We start from the raw sequence: 17,415 nt of genomic DNA, 5'->3' as shown, positions 1-17,415 counted from the left end.
AGACATGCGTCTCAAGCTTACCTGCGATCTTTACTCCTGCCTTTGCCTCCTGTGGTACACCCAGTCCATACTCATTATCTCCAATAACTCTGAAGTAATAAATAGCTCCCTCCAGCAGGTCCTCCACTTTGTACGTCAGTGCTTGGCAGGTAGTGGTGACGGAAACCCAGGCCTTTTTGCTGGCTTCGCGCTTTTCAATATGGTAGGCCTTCACCGCATTTCCACCATCATTCTCGGGGGCTTCCCAGGTGAGGGTGGCGGAGTCCCTGGTAACTGCAGAAACTTTGACATTGACCGGGGGTCCAGGAGAATCATGAACCTTCACTGTTAAGGGCAATATTGCTTTTCCTAAAGCTGATTCAAGACTGACACAGTATTCCCCAGAATCGTTTCTAGTTGACTTTTCGATGGTCAGCGAAGTGCTGAACTTTGTTGACTCGATTGTTCCTCTCACCTTCAGATCGGTTCCCTCCTTGGACCATTCCACCAAGGGAACTGGTTTACCGTGGAACGGAACATTGATAGTAAATGCTGTGCCATGCTGAACCACCATGACTCTACGCATCTCAGCATCCACATCAAATCCAGGCTCTGCAGTTCTTTCTTCTGCTTTGGTGGCATCAGAATAGCGACTGCGAACGCTGCTTCCAACTTTGTTAACTGCTTTAACACAGAATTCAAACTCCTTGCCAGACTTTAGTCCGGTGATTGTGAACTCCAAGCTTTTCGTAAGTGCAATAACCTCAACCCATCTTTGCAGTTCTTCAGGTGACTCTGCTGCCTCTTCTTCTTCTTCATATTCATCCTCATCTTCTTTCAAAGATGGTACAGGTTTGGAAATGTATTCCCTGTATTCCACACTATATCCAAGAACAGGAGCACCTCCGTTGTCGGTAGGTGCTTTCCACACGATGGATATACTGTCATTAGTCAAATTTACAATCTTCGGCTTGGACGGAGGACCAGGAACAGCCAGGGGATCGACTGCTCTAAATACAGCAGAGTTTTCGCTCGGAGGGCTTAAACCAGCAGCGTTTTCGGCATAAACTCTAAAGTCATACTCACAACCCTTACGCAGTTTGGTCACGATACTGGTACATTCAGTGGCTAAATCCTTATTGACACGGATCCAGCGAGTGCCTGTCTTCTCCCTGCGCTCAATCACATAACCGGTTATGGTACTGCCTCCGTCACTTACTGGTTTGCACCAGGTGAGGGTCATTGAGTCTCCAGTAATATTGGTGACATCTACATTAAGAGGAGCTGTGGGAAAAGTGTAAGGATCTGTGATCCTGACAGGCTCGCTCTCCAAAGCCTCCCCACTTCCATGCTTGTTGATGGCCAAAACTCTGAAGATATATTCATTGCCCTTCAACAGTCCTCTGACCGTAAAATAAGTTTTGGTGACATCTCCCTTTACGAGTGTCCAGGCCAAACGGCTGCTCTCACGTTTCTCAACTACGTAATGAGTGATCTCGGCACCGCCAGGCTCTTGGGGCGGACCCCACGACAGAGTGCATTCCTCACCAGTGAGATCCGTAAGCTGCAGAGGTCCAGCTGGAGGGCCCGATTTATCCAGAATAACACAATTGATTGGCATGCTAACAGTACCAGCAATGTTCTGGAGAGTGAGAACATATTGCCCGGAATCTCTTCGGATGCTATCTTTCACAATGACTGCCGTACCAGTATCTGTTGAAACCACCTGGATCCTGGCTCTTGGCACAATCTCACTGCCATCTTTGCACCAAAGAATGATGGGTGCAGGACGGCCTGCTATGTCAGCTTGAATTTTCAAGGTTTCTCCTGCTTTCACCAAGATAGTCTCTTTGTATTTGACATCTACCATGATGCGTGGCAGTTCCATGTCATCCTTTACAGTGATGGTTCCAGTGTTCTCTGACGGTTGACTGAACAATCCCGCTGCGTTCTTGGCAATGACACGGAAGTCATACTGGCTGTCCTCTGTAAGGCCTGTCACTTGGTAGTAAGTCTCAGGCACATTGGTGAAATTGCACTTTGTCCAGCGACCCTCTGGAAGATCACGCCTTTCGATGATGTACCCGGACACCCTGGCACCTCCGTCATACTCTGGTTTGTCCCAGGACAAAACCACAGATGTTTTGCTAATAGCAGTGACGACAGGGGTTCCTGGAGGATCACAAGGATCTCTTGCTGCTACAGCTTCCGAAGCCTTGCTGCATTTACCGATGCCGGCGATATTTTCAGCATAGACGCGGTATTCATACATCATCCCTTCTTCTATTCCGCTGACCTTGTATTCAGAATCCTTGATCATTCCTCTGTTCATCTTGGTCCAGAGAATGCTATCGCGCTCTTTCCGCTCTAGGTGGTATCCGACAACAGGACTTCCCCCGTCATTGACAGGCTCGTTCCAGGTCACTAACATGTAAGACTTAGTAGCGAGCTTCACCGCAGGTGTAGAAGGAGGTCCAGGTTGCCTGAAGTTGTATTGAGCTGTAATTGAACTTGAATCCAAATGTGCACTCTTTCCGTAACGGTTGACTGCGTAGATTCTGAACTGGTATTCTGCCCCGTGTGTCAGACGCCTGGCTGTGAAAGCGGTTGTGGCCACGTTGCTGGCCGCCATTTGCCACTCTTGCGTGTTGGTATCTCTCTTCTCGACAATGTAGCTACTGATAGAGCAGCCGCCATCATACTCTGGCGGGGACCAGGAAAGTGCGATGCTCTCAGTGGTAACAGCGCACACCTTAATGCTTGTAGGTGGGCTGGGTTTATCCAGAACGACAATACTTAGATGTGACGTTACCGTTCCCCCTGTATTGGCCAAAGTGATCTCGTACTTTCCGACATGCTCCCTTGCAGCCTGTTTTATGAGAATCTTGGATGAGTTTGCGGTATTCAAAAATGTTACTGAAGATGTTTGCTTGACTGGAAGACCATCCCTCTTCCATGAAACCACAGGTTTCGGTCTGCCTCTGATTGGCACCTCGACAGTGAGGTCATCACCAGCCTTCACACTGTATGTGGTGAATAGTGGGTGGACTGATGGCTCAATAGCCACATCCTTCACAACGACAGGCACACTAAGCTCTTTGGGCTCACTCTTGCCCTTCTCATTGATCGCAACCACTCTGAATAGATACGTTTCGTTGAGGCTCAAGTTAGTAACCATTGCCTCAAGCACCTTGACTGTGCAAGCGGTCCCCCATTTCTCACCACTCTTGGGCTTAAATTCCACATTGTAGCAGATGACTTTGCTACCGCCATCATGCGCAGGTTTGTCCCATGAGAGTGATACACCAGCTTTGGTAACGTCTGTGATGGTCACGTTGCTTGGTGGGAGGGGAACCTCAGACACTTTAATTTCTTTGGTTTCAGCTGTCAGCCCTTGGCCGTACATGTTGACGGCACAAACCCTGAAGTAGAAAATGCCACCTACCGGCAACTCGTCGATCTTGAACAAATTGGCTGTGCAGTTGCTTGTCACGGTTGTATAGGCTTTTCGAACAGATTCTCTCTTCTCAACGATGTAGTTGGTGATTTTGGAACCACCGTCAGTGAGTGGTGTATCCCAGACAAGCGTTACTGAATCCTTTTTCACATCCTTCACGGTGAAGTTTTCCGGCGCACTCGGCGTATCTAAAATTCTTACGGAGATGATGGCAGACTTTGAACCGCTGCTGTTCTCTAAGGTAAGGGAGTATTTGCCGCTGTCCCAGCGGTTAACATTGTCGATTACGATCATGGTGTACGAGCTAGTGGTGTCGACTGTGGCCCGATCGGTGAGATCGCCGTCAATCTTTTCCCATTTGACAGCAGGTTCTGGCCTTCCTCTGATGGTAACAAAAAGACGCAATGTACCACCGGCACGTACAGACACCACCTTCCTGAGATCTGCATCAAGCTCAATCTCCGGTGCTTCCACCCTGTCCAAAGCAACTACTGTGCCGTGGAAATAAGCAGCCTCACTCACTCCCTCAGAGTTGATGGCGCAGACACGGAACTGATATTCCTTAGATTCTTGCAAACCCTCAACGATAAGTTTAGTAGTCTGAATGCCAGAAGGTGGTGTATACATGGCCCACTCTTTCTCCCTTGGTCTGTCCACCGCTGGGGCGACTTCTACCTCTTCTGTCGATTCTGGTACTGGTGTGTATTCTCGCATTTCAACAATATAGCCTTTGATATAGGCGCCGCCGTCCGACTCGGGTTTACTCCATGAAAGAGAGACATAGGACTTTGTGTAGTCTACTACCTTGGGATGGCGGGGGGGTTCTGGGGGTTTGATGGCATCACAGGCCCTGTAAAGTAGGGAAAATTCACTACCATCTCCAATCCCAGCCTCATTCTCAGCTGCGACACGGAATTCGTAAAAGTGGTTAGTCATCAGTCCTGTCACTTTAAAGTGTGTGTGCGAAAGTTTTTGTCTGTTGCACTTTGTCCATCGGACGCTGTCCTTGTCGCGTTTTTCTAGATGGTAACCTTGAATATCTGCTCCGCCAGTCTCTTCTGGAGTCGACCATGACAGGACCATGGAATCTTTGGTAATCTCACTGGCTTCTGGTGTTCCCGGAGCGCTAGGGGGTTTGTATGGATTGCATGCAGTGATCGGGTCACTCTCAAGATAATCACCGGTACCATATTTATTTACCGCCCTCACTCGGAAAATGTATTCATTTCCTGCCAACAAGTTTGTTAGATGGTAATTTAGGCTCTGGACGTTGGCAGCTGCTATGGTCCAGGATAGGCTGCTTGTCTCTCGCTTCTCAAGGATATAGTGTATGATGTTAGCGCCTCCATCCAGGGTTGGCTCTGACCAAGCAAGCTTACATCTGTCAGCCATGATTTCTGTTACCTTCAAAGGTCCTGTTGGTTTTCCTGGCTTGTCAAGGACTTTGACTGTGATAGGAAAGGCCTTGGTACCACCCAAATTTTTGAGTACCAGTTCATAGTGACCGCTGTCTAATTTGGCCACATCTTTAAATGTCACGGAAGCACATTTTTGAGTGTTTTTTACTTCAATCCGCAAACTTTTGCCCAGTTCCTTGCCTTCCTTGAGCCAGACAACGTCTGGAAGGGGTTTCCCGTGGATATCAGCATCAAGAGTCAAATTTTCTCCAGCATTGATGACAATAACGTCCTTGTACTTGGGATCCATCGAGGCCCTCGGCGGCTCAATCTCATCAGTGGCAGTTATCATTCCAGAGCTGTCGGACGGCTCACTGAAAATGCCAGCTGCATTCCTAGCGATAACCCTGAACTCATATTTATCGTTTTCTGTCAGACCAGTGATTGTGTACTCAGTCTCCATGATATTTGTAAAGTTTTCTCGGACCCAACGCGAATCGGGCGAGGAGAGATCTTTCTTTTCAACGATATAGCCGTTGACTTTGCTGCCGCCATCGTACTGAGGCTTTGTCCAACTGATGGTGACAAAGTTTTTCGAAATGGTGACAGCTTCTGGAGCACCAGGTGGGTCACATGGATCACGAGCAACAAAGGACTCAGAGACTTTACTACATCTGCCGACGCCAACAATATTTTCTGCGTAAACTCTAAATTCATAGCCAATTCCTTCCTCCAGATTACTGATTTTGAACTGAGTGTCAGTGATGATTGTCTTGTTCAGTCTGTTCCAGAGGATACTGCTCCTCTCTTTGCTTTCGAGATGGTATCCGAGAACTGCACTTCCGCCGTCATTGACTGGCTCGTTCCATTCAATGATCATCATCTCCTTGGTTGCAGATTTGATATAAGGGGTTCCAGGGGGGCCTGGTGGCTTGTATGGGTACTGTACAACGATAGCCTTGGAGTCTAGAGAAGGGCCTTTTCCATATCGGTTTTCTGCTATGACCCTGAACTGGTATTCTACACCCGTGGTCAGCTTGGTAACTTTAAAAGCAGTCCGAGCCAGCTGCGTGGTTATGGATTGCCACGTATTCCCTGTGGTCTCTCGTTTTTCTACGATATAGTGCTTCACCTGGCAGCCGCCCGTGTACTCTGGGGGTTCCCATGAGAGATGGACAAAGGTGTTGCTCACCTCAATAACTTTAAGTGGACCACTTGGTGGACCTGGCTTGTCAAGAATAATGATATCCACATTCTCTGTAAATGTGCCCACAGTATTGCTGGCTGTAATCATGTACCTCCCAAAGTCCTCCTTGCACGCTTCAGTTATCTGAATGGCTGTGGTTGTAAGAGTGTTAACTACATTGACTCTGGAGGTGACCTTGAGGACCTGACCATCCTTTGTCCAGGTGACTTTAGGTTTGGGTCGTCCAATTACCGGGAAAGTCAAGGTTAGATCCTTTCCAGCCAACACACTGTACGTGTTGAACTGGATCTTAATGTCAGGCTCCAAAGTCATGTCACTGGCAACAACCGGTGCCGCAAGTCCCTTCGGCTCACTCTTTCCCTTTTCGTTGTAAGCGATAATCCGGAACAGGTATTCCGTACCGCTGGTGAGGCCAGTGACGATGCCCTCGCATGTCTTTGTATTTGTGGCAACACCCCACTTATCCGTCCCCTTGAGCTGCATCTCGATCAGGTAGCCAGAAATCCTGCTCCCGCCGTCTTGCTCCGGTCTTTCCCAGGCCAGTGACACGCTGGATTTGGTGACGTCAACAATAGAGATGTTTCCAACTGGAAGCGGTACCTCAGACGCTTTTGTAGCGGTCTTGGTTTCAATTGCCTGGCCAACGCCATATTCATTCTCAGCCATGACTTTAAAATAATACAAGGCACCCTCAATCAGGTTCTCAACCTTAAATGTTGTCTTGGTGCATTTGGTTGATACATTCGCATACGCCTTCCTTGTGGATTCACGCTTGTCAATGACATAATTCTTGACTTTAGATCCACCGTCAATGAGTGGTGCATCCCAGACAAGAGTGACCGAGTCCTTTCGAACATCTGTCACCACGAGATTTCCTGGGGTTCCTGGTGTATCGAGGACTTTAACAGTAACGGACTCAGACACTGACCCAGCACTGTTGGTCAGGCTCAAAGTGTATTTTCCTGAATCACATCTGTCACAAGAATCAATGGACAGCTGTGTGAAGAGGGCACTTGTTTCTACCAGTGCATTTTCAGGTAGATTGGTTTCATTCTTAAGCCACCTAATCTCAGGTGTTGGTCTGCCTTTGAATGGCACAGGGATCCTAATCGATCCACTGGCTTTCACTATGATTCCCTTCCTCAGCTCAGAATCCATTTGGATCAGTGGTACCTCTTGCCTCTCTTCTGGTTTGGCAGTTCCTGATAAAACAGCAGCCTCACCTACTCCAAGTTTGTTCAGCGCACACACCTGGATCTTATATTCCTGACCCTCGGTCAGTTTTGGGATCTCATATTTGTTAAGTCGTAAGCCCGTGGGGGGAGTAACCATGGTCCATTCTTCTTCCTCAGCCTTGCAGACTTCAACAATATACCCTTGAACGGCACTACCACCATCAGACAATGGCTTTCCCCATGACACCGTGATGGAAGTGGGTGTGGAGTCAATGACGCTGACATATGCAGGGGACCCAGGTTTGTACTTGGGATTGCAGGCCTTGTTGTAGGAGCTTGGCACACTGGGTTCTCCCAAGCCGACAGCGTTTTCTGCAGCCACTCTAAACTCGTACTCATGGTCAGTGATTAGGCCGGTTACCCTGAAGGAAAGGTCAGTCACTTTCTGTCTGTTGCATCTCGTCCATTTGATACCCGCTCGATCTTTCTTTTCAACAACATAATTTGAAATTTCACTGCCACCATCAGACTCTGGAGCGGTCCAAACGACAGTCATGCTATCTTGAGTGATCTTGGTTACGTCCTCAATGTGAGGCGGACTTGGAAGAACAAAAGGGGTCTTCATTATCACGCCACAGGACTCCAGGGGGCTGCTGGTGCCATAACTGTTGACTGCCATAACACGGAACATGTACTCATTGCCTTCCAACAGGTTTGTGACTTTGTAACATGTGCTGGTACAACTGGAAGACACAACAGTCCAAGCTAGACGACTGGTCTCTCTTCTCTCAATGATGTAATGAGTGATGGGACGGCCGCCGTCGTGTAAGGGAGCACCCCACACTAATGAGCATCTGTTCTCAGCTACCCCAGCAACGTGAAGGGGTCCCTCGCATGGGCTCGGTCTGTCCAAGACGACCACTTTGAACGGGACGGTTTCAGTGCCTGCCTTGTTGGTAAGCTGGAGTGTGTATGTTCCACTGTCAATTCTCACAGCATCTTTAATAAGAATCAGTGCCAAGGTTTCCGTATTTTTCAACTGAAGCCTGAGTGTATTTTCAATCGGCACACCATCTTTGAACCACTGCATTGCCGGCAGCGGTTTGCCGCGAACATCTGCATCCAGTTTGAAGGTCTCTCCGGCATTGACCACGATAGTCTTGGTGAAGGCGGGGTCAATGGAGAATTTGGGCACCTCCATGCTGTCACTGGCAATGACCGGTCCACTGTTAAACGACGGCTTGCTGATGGTTCCGACAGCGTTTTTGGCTATGACTCTAAAGTCGTATAGGGAATTTTCTGTGAGGCCGGTGGCAGTGAACTGGTTCTCAATCACATTGGTGAAGTTTGCCCTGACCCAACGGCCTTCTGGTAAGTCACGCCTCTCCACAAGGTAGCCGGTAATTTTACTGCCACCATCATACTCCGGTTTGGTCCACTGGATAACAATAGTATCTTTGGTCACATGGACAGCTTCTGGTGTACCGGGAGGATCGCATGGGTCTCGAGCCACGCAACCCTCTGAAACCTTACTGCATCGCCCAATGCCAACAATATTTTCAGCGTACACTCGATATTCGTATTCAATACCTTCCTCCAAGGGGTGGCTCTTGTAATTGGTTTCATGAATAAGTGTCTTGTTGATTTTTACCCACAGGATACTATTCCTCTCCTTTCTTTCCAGATGGTAGCCAAGTACCAGACTTCCTCCGTCCGAGATAGGTTCATGCCATTCAACAATCTGGTGATCCCTTGAGAGCGAGGAGATGAATGGTGTTCCCGGTGGGCCAGGTTCTCTGTATGGATACTGAGCAACAATGGCAGACGAATCCAGGCCGTGGCTCTTCCCATATCGGTTCTGAGCAATGATCCTGAACTGGTACTCAGCTCCAGTCTTCAGTCTGGGCACTTTGATTGTGGTTCTGGCGCAGTTATTGTTGACGTTTTCCCAAGTTGTTGTCACTGTTTCCCTTTTCTGCACAATGTAATTAGAAACCTGACAACCGCCATTGTTTTTTGGCGGATCCCATGAAATAGTCACACTCTGCGTTGTGATCTCGTCAAACCTCACTGGACCAGATGGGGGTCCAGGCTTGTTGAGTACCACCACTTCAATGCTGGCGTCTTTTTTACCGGCAGAGTTAACAGCATTGATACTGTACATGCCTCCGTCTTCACTCGCTGCCTCCTTGATGCTAAGACTTGAATGAGTCGGGCTATTGTGAATGTTAAGTCTGGTAGTGATCTTGAGAGGTGTGCCGTCTTTTGTCCAAGATATTGTTGGTTTGGGGCGTCCAAAGATTGGCACTTCAATTGCTAGGTCTTTGCCGACATGGACACTGTAACTGCTAAAAATAGGTCGAGCGTCAGGCTCAAATGTCAAATTCTTTGTCACGACATGGCCAGAAAGCACTCTGGGCTCACTTTTGCCCTTGTCATTTATGGCAGTTACTCGGAAAAGGTATTCCTCGCCTGGATTGAGATTAGAAACTTTAGTCTCCATTGTTTTGTATGTGTTGACACCAGACCATTTTTCTTGACCCCTGAGCTGCACCTCAAGCAAGTACTGGATTACTCTGCTGCCGCCGTCATATTCCGGATGTTCCCAAGCCAGAGAGATGCTGGTATTTGTTTGATCTGTAACTGTTAAGCTTTTGGGAGCCTGCGGAACCTCTGAGACTTTGATTGGGTCGACGGTGACTGCAGGCAGACCAATACCGTGCACATTCTCAGCCAGAACCCGGAAGTAATAACTACAACCCTCCTGGAGTGGCTCGATCTTCCACGAAAGAGCATGGCAATTTGTAACTAGGGCAGCGTACGTCTTGCGGGTACTCTCTCTCTTTTCTACAATGTAGTTTTTTATTTTGGAACCGCCATCCAATAGAGGTGCTTCCCAAGCCAATGTCACAGACTGATTTGTAATTTCTGTCACTGTGAGATTGACGGGAGCACTCGGCGTATCGAGAACACGAACAACAACAAAAGCTGACTTGATTCCGCTGGAATTCTCTGCAGTGATGTTGTATTTTCCACTATCGGCTCTGCTAATCTGGTCAATCACCAGGGAGGTGTAACTGCTAGTCACTTCAACTTGAGCTTTGTCCTTGAGCGGATTATCATCTTTATTCCACTTGATGCTTGGAGTGGGTCTACCCTTGATAGGAACAAAGAGTCGAAGTGAGAGTCCGGCTTTGATTGTCACAATCTTTCTCAGCTCTGGGTCAATGTCCAGGTCTGGTTCGTCTGCTCTGTCCTGGGTGACAACGGCTCCGGCAACGTCGGCATGCTCGCCGACCCCGACCTTGTTGCTAGCATAGACTCTGAATTTATAGGCTTGATTTTCCTTGAGGTTCACAACCTCAAATTTTGTCTTTTTGACACCTGTGGGTGGTGTGCACATCATCCAATCCTCTGCTGGCGCATGTGCGGCAGGCACTTCTGTAGGCAGAGCTTCTAACTGTGTCTCACCAGTTGCGACAGGCTCTGTGGAAGCACTGCACTCAACAATGTATCCCTGGATCTCTGAACCACCGTCACAGATGGGCTTGCTCCATGACAGAAATACTGAAGATTTGGTTGTGTCTGTAACTTTCGGGTTTTGTGGTGGACCAGGCTTAAAGATGGGGTCCAGGGCTTTGTAGTATACTGTCGGAGAAGTAGGCTCACTAACACCCACAGAATTTTCCGCTGCAACCCTGAATTCATAACTGTGGCTTTCCAGGAGACCAGTGACCTTAAAGGTCAGGTCTAGCAGGGCTTGTCTGTTGCACCTAGTCCACCGTGCACCTTCCTTGTCATGCTTTTCGATGATATACGTGGTAATTGGACTGCCTCCATTCTCACTGGGAGCCTCCCAACTGAGCACCATTGAGTCTTTTTTCACTTCCGTGACCTCCAAGCTTTTGGGTGATCCTGGGGTTGTGTAAGGATCTCGAACTATCACCGGCTCAGATACAAGTGGTGCACTACTACCAAACTCATTGACAGCCTGGACTCTGAAGATATACTCGTTACCTTCCAGGAGTTTTGTCACCTTGTGGCAGGTGGCTGGCACCTTTGAATCCACAACAGTCCAAACAAGTCTACTGGTTTCCCTCTTCTCTACGACGTAATGAGATATTTTGCTGCCACCATCTTCTATTGGTGCCCTCCACGAAAGACAACATTGGTCCTTTGTTATATCTGTTACGGTAAGCGGTCCTTGTGGTAAGCCGGGTTTATCTAAGATCATCACATTCAGCTGTAAAGCCTTTTCTCCTCCTGGATTTCTCAGCAGCAACGTATAGGCACCTCCGTCAGAAAGTTTGGCTTCCTTGATGGCGATGCAGGCGTGAGCTTCTGTGTTCTTGATCTCTCGGTGGATTGTGTTTGCCAGTTGTTGATCTCCTTTCAGCCAAGTAATAGAGGGCAATGGTTTGCCGTGGACGTCGGCATCCATCTTGAAACTGTCCCCTGCTTTGACCACAATGGCCTGCATGTACTCTGGGTCGATGCTGACCCGAGGGGCCTCGATTTCATCCCTGGCGGTGATGGGGCCACTGCTGTAAGAGTGAAGGCTGAAAACTCCGGCAGCGTTTCTCGCAATAACACGAAACTCGTACTGTTTGTCTTGCACGAGTCCGGTTGCAGCATATTCTGTCTCAATGACGTTAGTAAAGTTAGCCTTTACCCATCGGCCTTCGGGAAGTTCTTTCTTTTCCACCGTGTACCCGGTAATCTTGGCACCGCCATCATAGTCCGGTTTTGTCCAAGTAAGGTGAATTGAATCCCTAGTAATCCTGGTTGCCTCAGGAGTACCTGGTGGGTCACAAGGATCTCTGGCGATGTGACCTTCCGACACTTTGCTAACTTTCCCGACACCCACAAGGTTTTCGGCATAAACTCGGTACTCATATTCCATGCCAGGTTCCAGGCCTGTGGTCTTGAAAGTTTGGTCAGTAATAATTGATTTGTTGAGTTTGACCCAGAGGATGCTGGTCCTTTCCTTGCGCTCCAGATGGTAGCCCAAGATAGTAGTGCCTCCATCGTTTACAGGTTCATTCCATGCCACCACCATGCTGTCCTTAGTGCACGCTGCAATGGAGGGAGTTCCTGGCGGCCCCGGAAGCCTGTATGGATATTGAGCAACAATGGACTCTGATTGAAGAGCCGGACCTTTCCCATATCTGTTTTCCGCAATGATTCTAAATTGATATTCCGAGCCAGTTTTTAACCGGCCAGCTTTAACTTTGGTCCTAGCAAGTTTCGGCGACACCATCGTCCAGGTTGTCGTGGATGTGTCCCTCTTTTCTACAATGTAGTTTTTGATTGTGCATCCACCATCATACTCTGGTGGGTTCCAGGAAATGGTCACACTGTCACAAGTGACTTCTTCAACCTTAACTGGACCACTTGGCTGACCAGGTTGGTCCAGTACAACAATACGGATGTCCGCCGTCGCCTCTCCAGCTATGTTGCTAACTTTAGCATGATATAGTCCAAAATCCTCTTTGGATGCTTCTTTTATGCTGACGTTCAACATTGCCTCGGTTGCCCCAAAGTTTACTCTGGTTGTCCTCTTAAGTGGCTGCCCATCTTTGAGCCAGGAGACAGTCGCTTGGGGACGGGCCACAAAGGGAATCTCGACGGCAAGGTCTTCACCAGCCAACACACTGTATGTGTTGAACAACATTTTGATAGCAGGTGAAATGACCAGATCTTTGACGATGACCGGCACGCCTATTTGACGAGGGTCACTTGTTCCCTTTTCATTTCTTGCTGCGACACGGAACATGTATTCTTCTCCTGTGTTCAGGCCACCAACAGTAGCTTCAGTTTCTTTGACGATCACAGCCTGTGTCCATTTATCGACACCCTTGGGTTGGACCTCTACCACGTAACAGCCGACTCTGCTTCCACCATCGTGCTCTGGCTTCTCCCAGACAAGCGTGACGCTATTTTTAGAAACATCCTTCAGGCTGATTTTACCAGGAGGTTGCGGTTTTTCTGACACTTTAAGGGATTCACCCGTCTCAATGGGAAGACCAATTCCATATTCATTCTCTGCCAGAATTCTGAAGTAATAGTTGCATCCTTCGAGCAGCTGCTCAACAGTAAAAGTGGTGTGGTGGCACATGGCGCTCACAGTGGCATAAGCCTTTCTTGTGGACTCACGCTTTTCAACAATGTAGTTCTTAACCTTAACTCCACCGTCATTTGCCGGTGGATCCCAAGTAAGAGTGACAGACTGTTTTGTTACACCGGCAACCTTCAAATTCTGTGGAGCACTTGGTGTGTCGAGTACCCGGACTTGGACTGTGGCAGTCTTAGTGCCGCAGTTGTTCTCAACAGTGAGGTTATACTTCCCGGTGTCAAATCTGTTGACATTTCCAATAACGAGGGAAGTGTACGACGTCGTTGTGTCGATAGTGGCTCTCTCGACAGGTTCGCCGTCCTCTTTGGTCCATTTAGCCAGGGGAGCAGGTCTTCCTTTGATGGGAACAAATAGTCGGAGTGTGCAGCAAGCTCGGAGAGTGACCACTTTGCAGAGTTCTGCATCCAGAACGAGCTCCGGAGGCAAAAGTCTGTCCTCTGCTTTTGCGTTGCCAGGTATGGATGCAGGTTCGCCAATTCCTTCGCCGTTAACAGCAAAGATATTGATTTTATACTCCTGAGCCTCAGTCAGATTGGCAATGGTGAAGGAGGTGGCAAGAAGTCCTTCTTTGGGGGTGGCAATTGTCCACTCTTCGCCCTCCTTGTCAGATAGGATGCAGTGCTCCACAATGTATCCTGTAATGTCTGACCCTCCATCGTAAACTGGTTTGTTCCAGGCCAGCGTAACAGATGACTTGGTTGTGTCTAGAATTCTCGGGTTGCACGGAGGGCCCGGTTTGTATAACGCGTCAGTGGCTTTGTGGATTGAACTGGAGATGCTCGGTGCACTTAAGCCAGCAGCATTCTCTGCAATGATCCTGAACTCGTATTCATGTCCAACAAGAAGACCTGTTGCCTTGAATTGCAGATTCTTGACCTTCCTCTTGTTGCACTTGACCCAGCGGAGGCCGACCCGGTCTTTCCTTTCAATGTTGTAGTTTGTTATTGGTGCTCCACCATTACTCTTTGGCACCTGCCACATGATAACCATTGAATCTTTGGTGACAGAACTGACCTCAGGATTCTCGGGTGCATCCGGAACTGTGTATGGATTGTCAGCAATAATAGGCACCGAATCAAGAGGTTCACCATTTCCATATTTATTGACCGCCATGACTCTGAAAATGTATTCATTTCCTTTCAGAAGCTTAGTGACTGTATATTCAGTAGCCTGCAGGCCGGAAGCAACATTGGTCCAAACAAGCCTGCTGGATTCCCGCTTCTCAACAATGTAGCCTTCAATTTGGGCACCACCATCATCCAGAGGCGGAGCCCATGTCAGTAAACAGTTCTCAGCTGTGACGTTTGACACCGCCAGAGGACCGACTGGTGGGCCGGGTCTATCCAGCACCTTCACTCTGAAGACGTGCTTTGAAAAACCACCTACGTTGGTGGCCGTCAAAACAAATTCTCCTCCATCTGATCTGCTAGAGTCTTTGTTGCTCAGTATAGTTGTCAATTCATTAAACTTCACGTCTAGTTTTAAAGTGTTCTCAACCTCTTTGTCATTCTTCGTCCATACCATGGATGGTGTTGGTTGACCAGTAACGTCGGCTTCAAGCTTGAAGGACTCTCCTGCCTTAAGCAGGAGCACATCCTTGAAGATGGCGTCCACCATAATGCGTGGCTCAATAATGCTATCCTTGCAAATAATGGGGTCTGATGGCTCAGACGGTGCACTCACAGCTCCTGCCGAGTTTCTCGCCATGACACGGAACTCGTAAGATGCGTCTTGAGTCAGACCGCTGACTGTGAATGTTGTTTCGATGATGTTGGTGAAGTTTGCTCTGATCCATCGACCAGCAGGTAGTTCTCTCTTCTCCACCGTGTAACCAGTAATTTTGAATCCGCCATCATACTCGGGCTTTGCCCACTTAATGGTAATGACATTTTTGGCAACAGAAACAGGCACCGGCCGACCTGGGGGATCCACAGGGTCTAATGCCATGATTGCTTCGCAAGCTTTGCTGGGCTTGCCCATTCCGGCCATGTTTTCAGCCATAACGCGGAACTCATAGGCAGCTCCATCTTCTAGCCCAGTAGACTTGAGGACATTTCCTTTCACAAGACCCTTGCTGATTCTTTGCCACATGATGCTACTTCTTTCTTTTCTCTCCACGTGGTAGCCAATGACTTGATTTCCACCATCAGACACAGGTTCATTCCAACCAACTGTTATGGAGTCTTTGGTGAACGCCACAACGTAGGGTGTACCAGGTGGCCCAGGAACTTTGAATGGATAGGCAGCGACTACTGACTCAGAGGTTATGGGAGGTCCTACACCATATCGGTTCTTGGCCTTTACTCTGAACTGGTACTCTGATCCAGGGGTCAGACGTGTGGACTTAAACATGGTACGAATGGCAGTGGAAGTCAGCTCTGTCCATATCTGGCTGGTGGTGTCCCTTTTCTCAACCACGTAATTGGTAATCGGAACACCGCCGTCATTGTCTGGAGCGTCCCATGCAAAAATACAGTAGTCTCGAGAGATCTCGGTTATAGTAACCGGCCCTTTGGGTGGCCCTGGCACATCGTGCACTCTGACAAAGATGGTGTCGACTGCAGAACCGACAATGTTCTTCCCGGTCATGGTGTACAGTCCACTGTCTGCTCTGGTGCATTCATTGATGGTTAGGATAACAGCCGCAGGAGTTGTCTCCACGTTAGTCCTTTGGGTGAGCTTCAAGCTAGATCCGTCCTTCTGCCAGGTGACAACTGGCCGTGGACGGCCCATTACAGGGATTTCAACTTTGATGTCATCTCCAGCTCTAGCAATTACAGTTGACTGACAAACACCGCGCAGATCAAACTCTGGCAGGGAGGTGCAGTCCTTGACAACAACAGGCTTGCTCTCGCGTGGAGCACTTCTACCCGAGTAGTTGACCGCCATCACTCGGAATGTGTATTCTTCGTTCTCATTCAGATTCTTCACAGTGAAGTCCATGTTCTTAACGGTGGTTACATGGGCCCACTGATCAGTTCCTCTCTTCTGGGCTTCGAGGACATAGCCCGTTAGCCTGCTTCCGCCATCATGCTTGGGTTTGGTCCAAACCAGGCTCACACTGTTCTTAGTGATATCGGTGGGAATGATGCTTTCTGGGGGACCTGGTGCCTGGGAGGCACGAATAGGAGCCGGTGTTTCAACTGCTTCACCGACGCCAAACTCATTCTCGGCAGAGACTCTGAAGTAGTACTCACAGCCTTCGCCCAGGTCGCTGATTTTAACCGAAGTTGTCGGGCACTTTGTCACGACAGTTGCAAAAGCCTTTCGAGTTGACTCTCTCTTCTCTATGATGTAATTTGTAATCTTAGCACCACCATCTATGAGAGGCATCTCCCACTGAAGGACAATGGATACGTTATCTATTTGGACTGGTTTTAGGTTGAGAGGAGGGCCAGGTGAGTCAAGAACTCTCACATGAATATTTCCTGTCTTTTTCCCAGCAGAGTTTTCAAGGGTAAGCTCATATTTACCGCCATCGATCCTTGAACTTTCGGGAATGATCAACATTGTAAAGGACTCCGTGCTTTCAATGACAGCACGAGGCACTGGACCACCCTCCTTGGTCCATGTGACTGTGGGTGTAGGACGTCCCTTAATGGGCACAAAGAGGCGAACGGAACAACCGGCTCTGACAACAAGAGTTCTCCTCAGCTCAACATCCAGTTCAAAATCAGGTTCAACTGCATGCTCCACCACTTCAACCACTTCCTCGGTTTGAGCGGGTTCACCTGTGCCCTTTGCATTGACTGCACTGATTCTGAAATGGTACTTGCTGGCATTTTCAAGTTCAGAAACAACAAACTCTGTGATTCTCAGCAAAGAATGGTTGTCCTTAATCCACTCCTCTGTTCCTTCTTTTCTGTGCTCGATCACATAGCCGGTGACATCCAGCCCACCGTTATCTAGTGGTTTCCCCCAGTTAAGAGTGGCTGTGGTCTTGGTAGTGTCTGTAGCTCTTGGATTTACCGGAGGTCCTGGGACATCTACAAAACGTACAAAAGTTTGACACTTACATGACATTCTGTTGATAAGACGTTTTTGTTTCTGGAATTGGTATTACT

The 17,415-nt window shown here is 48.5% G+C and overlaps 1 protein-coding gene across 1 annotated transcript in view; it reads right to left on the bottom strand.

Annotated features, from left to right (window-relative positions):
* Positions 1 to 17,415, bottom strand: part of ttn.1 (titin, tandem duplicate 1) — a 131,541-nt gene that overhangs the window by 33,704 nt on the left and 80,422 nt on the right. The window contains 1 exon segment of the mRNA XM_088353508.1: positions 22 to 17,337. Within this exon segment, the coding sequence (XP_088209634.1) occupies positions 22 to 17,337 (17,316 nt within the window).

Source organism: Urocampus carinirostris, chromosome 14 (assembly GCF_059441175.1).
Source record: "Urocampus carinirostris isolate Australia breed hairy pipefish chromosome 14, RoL_Ucar_1.0, whole genome shotgun sequence".
NCBI classification, from domain to species: domain Eukaryota; kingdom Metazoa; phylum Chordata; class Actinopteri; order Syngnathiformes; family Syngnathidae; genus Urocampus; species Urocampus carinirostris.
This window is presented reverse-complemented; position numbering and strand designations above follow the sequence as displayed.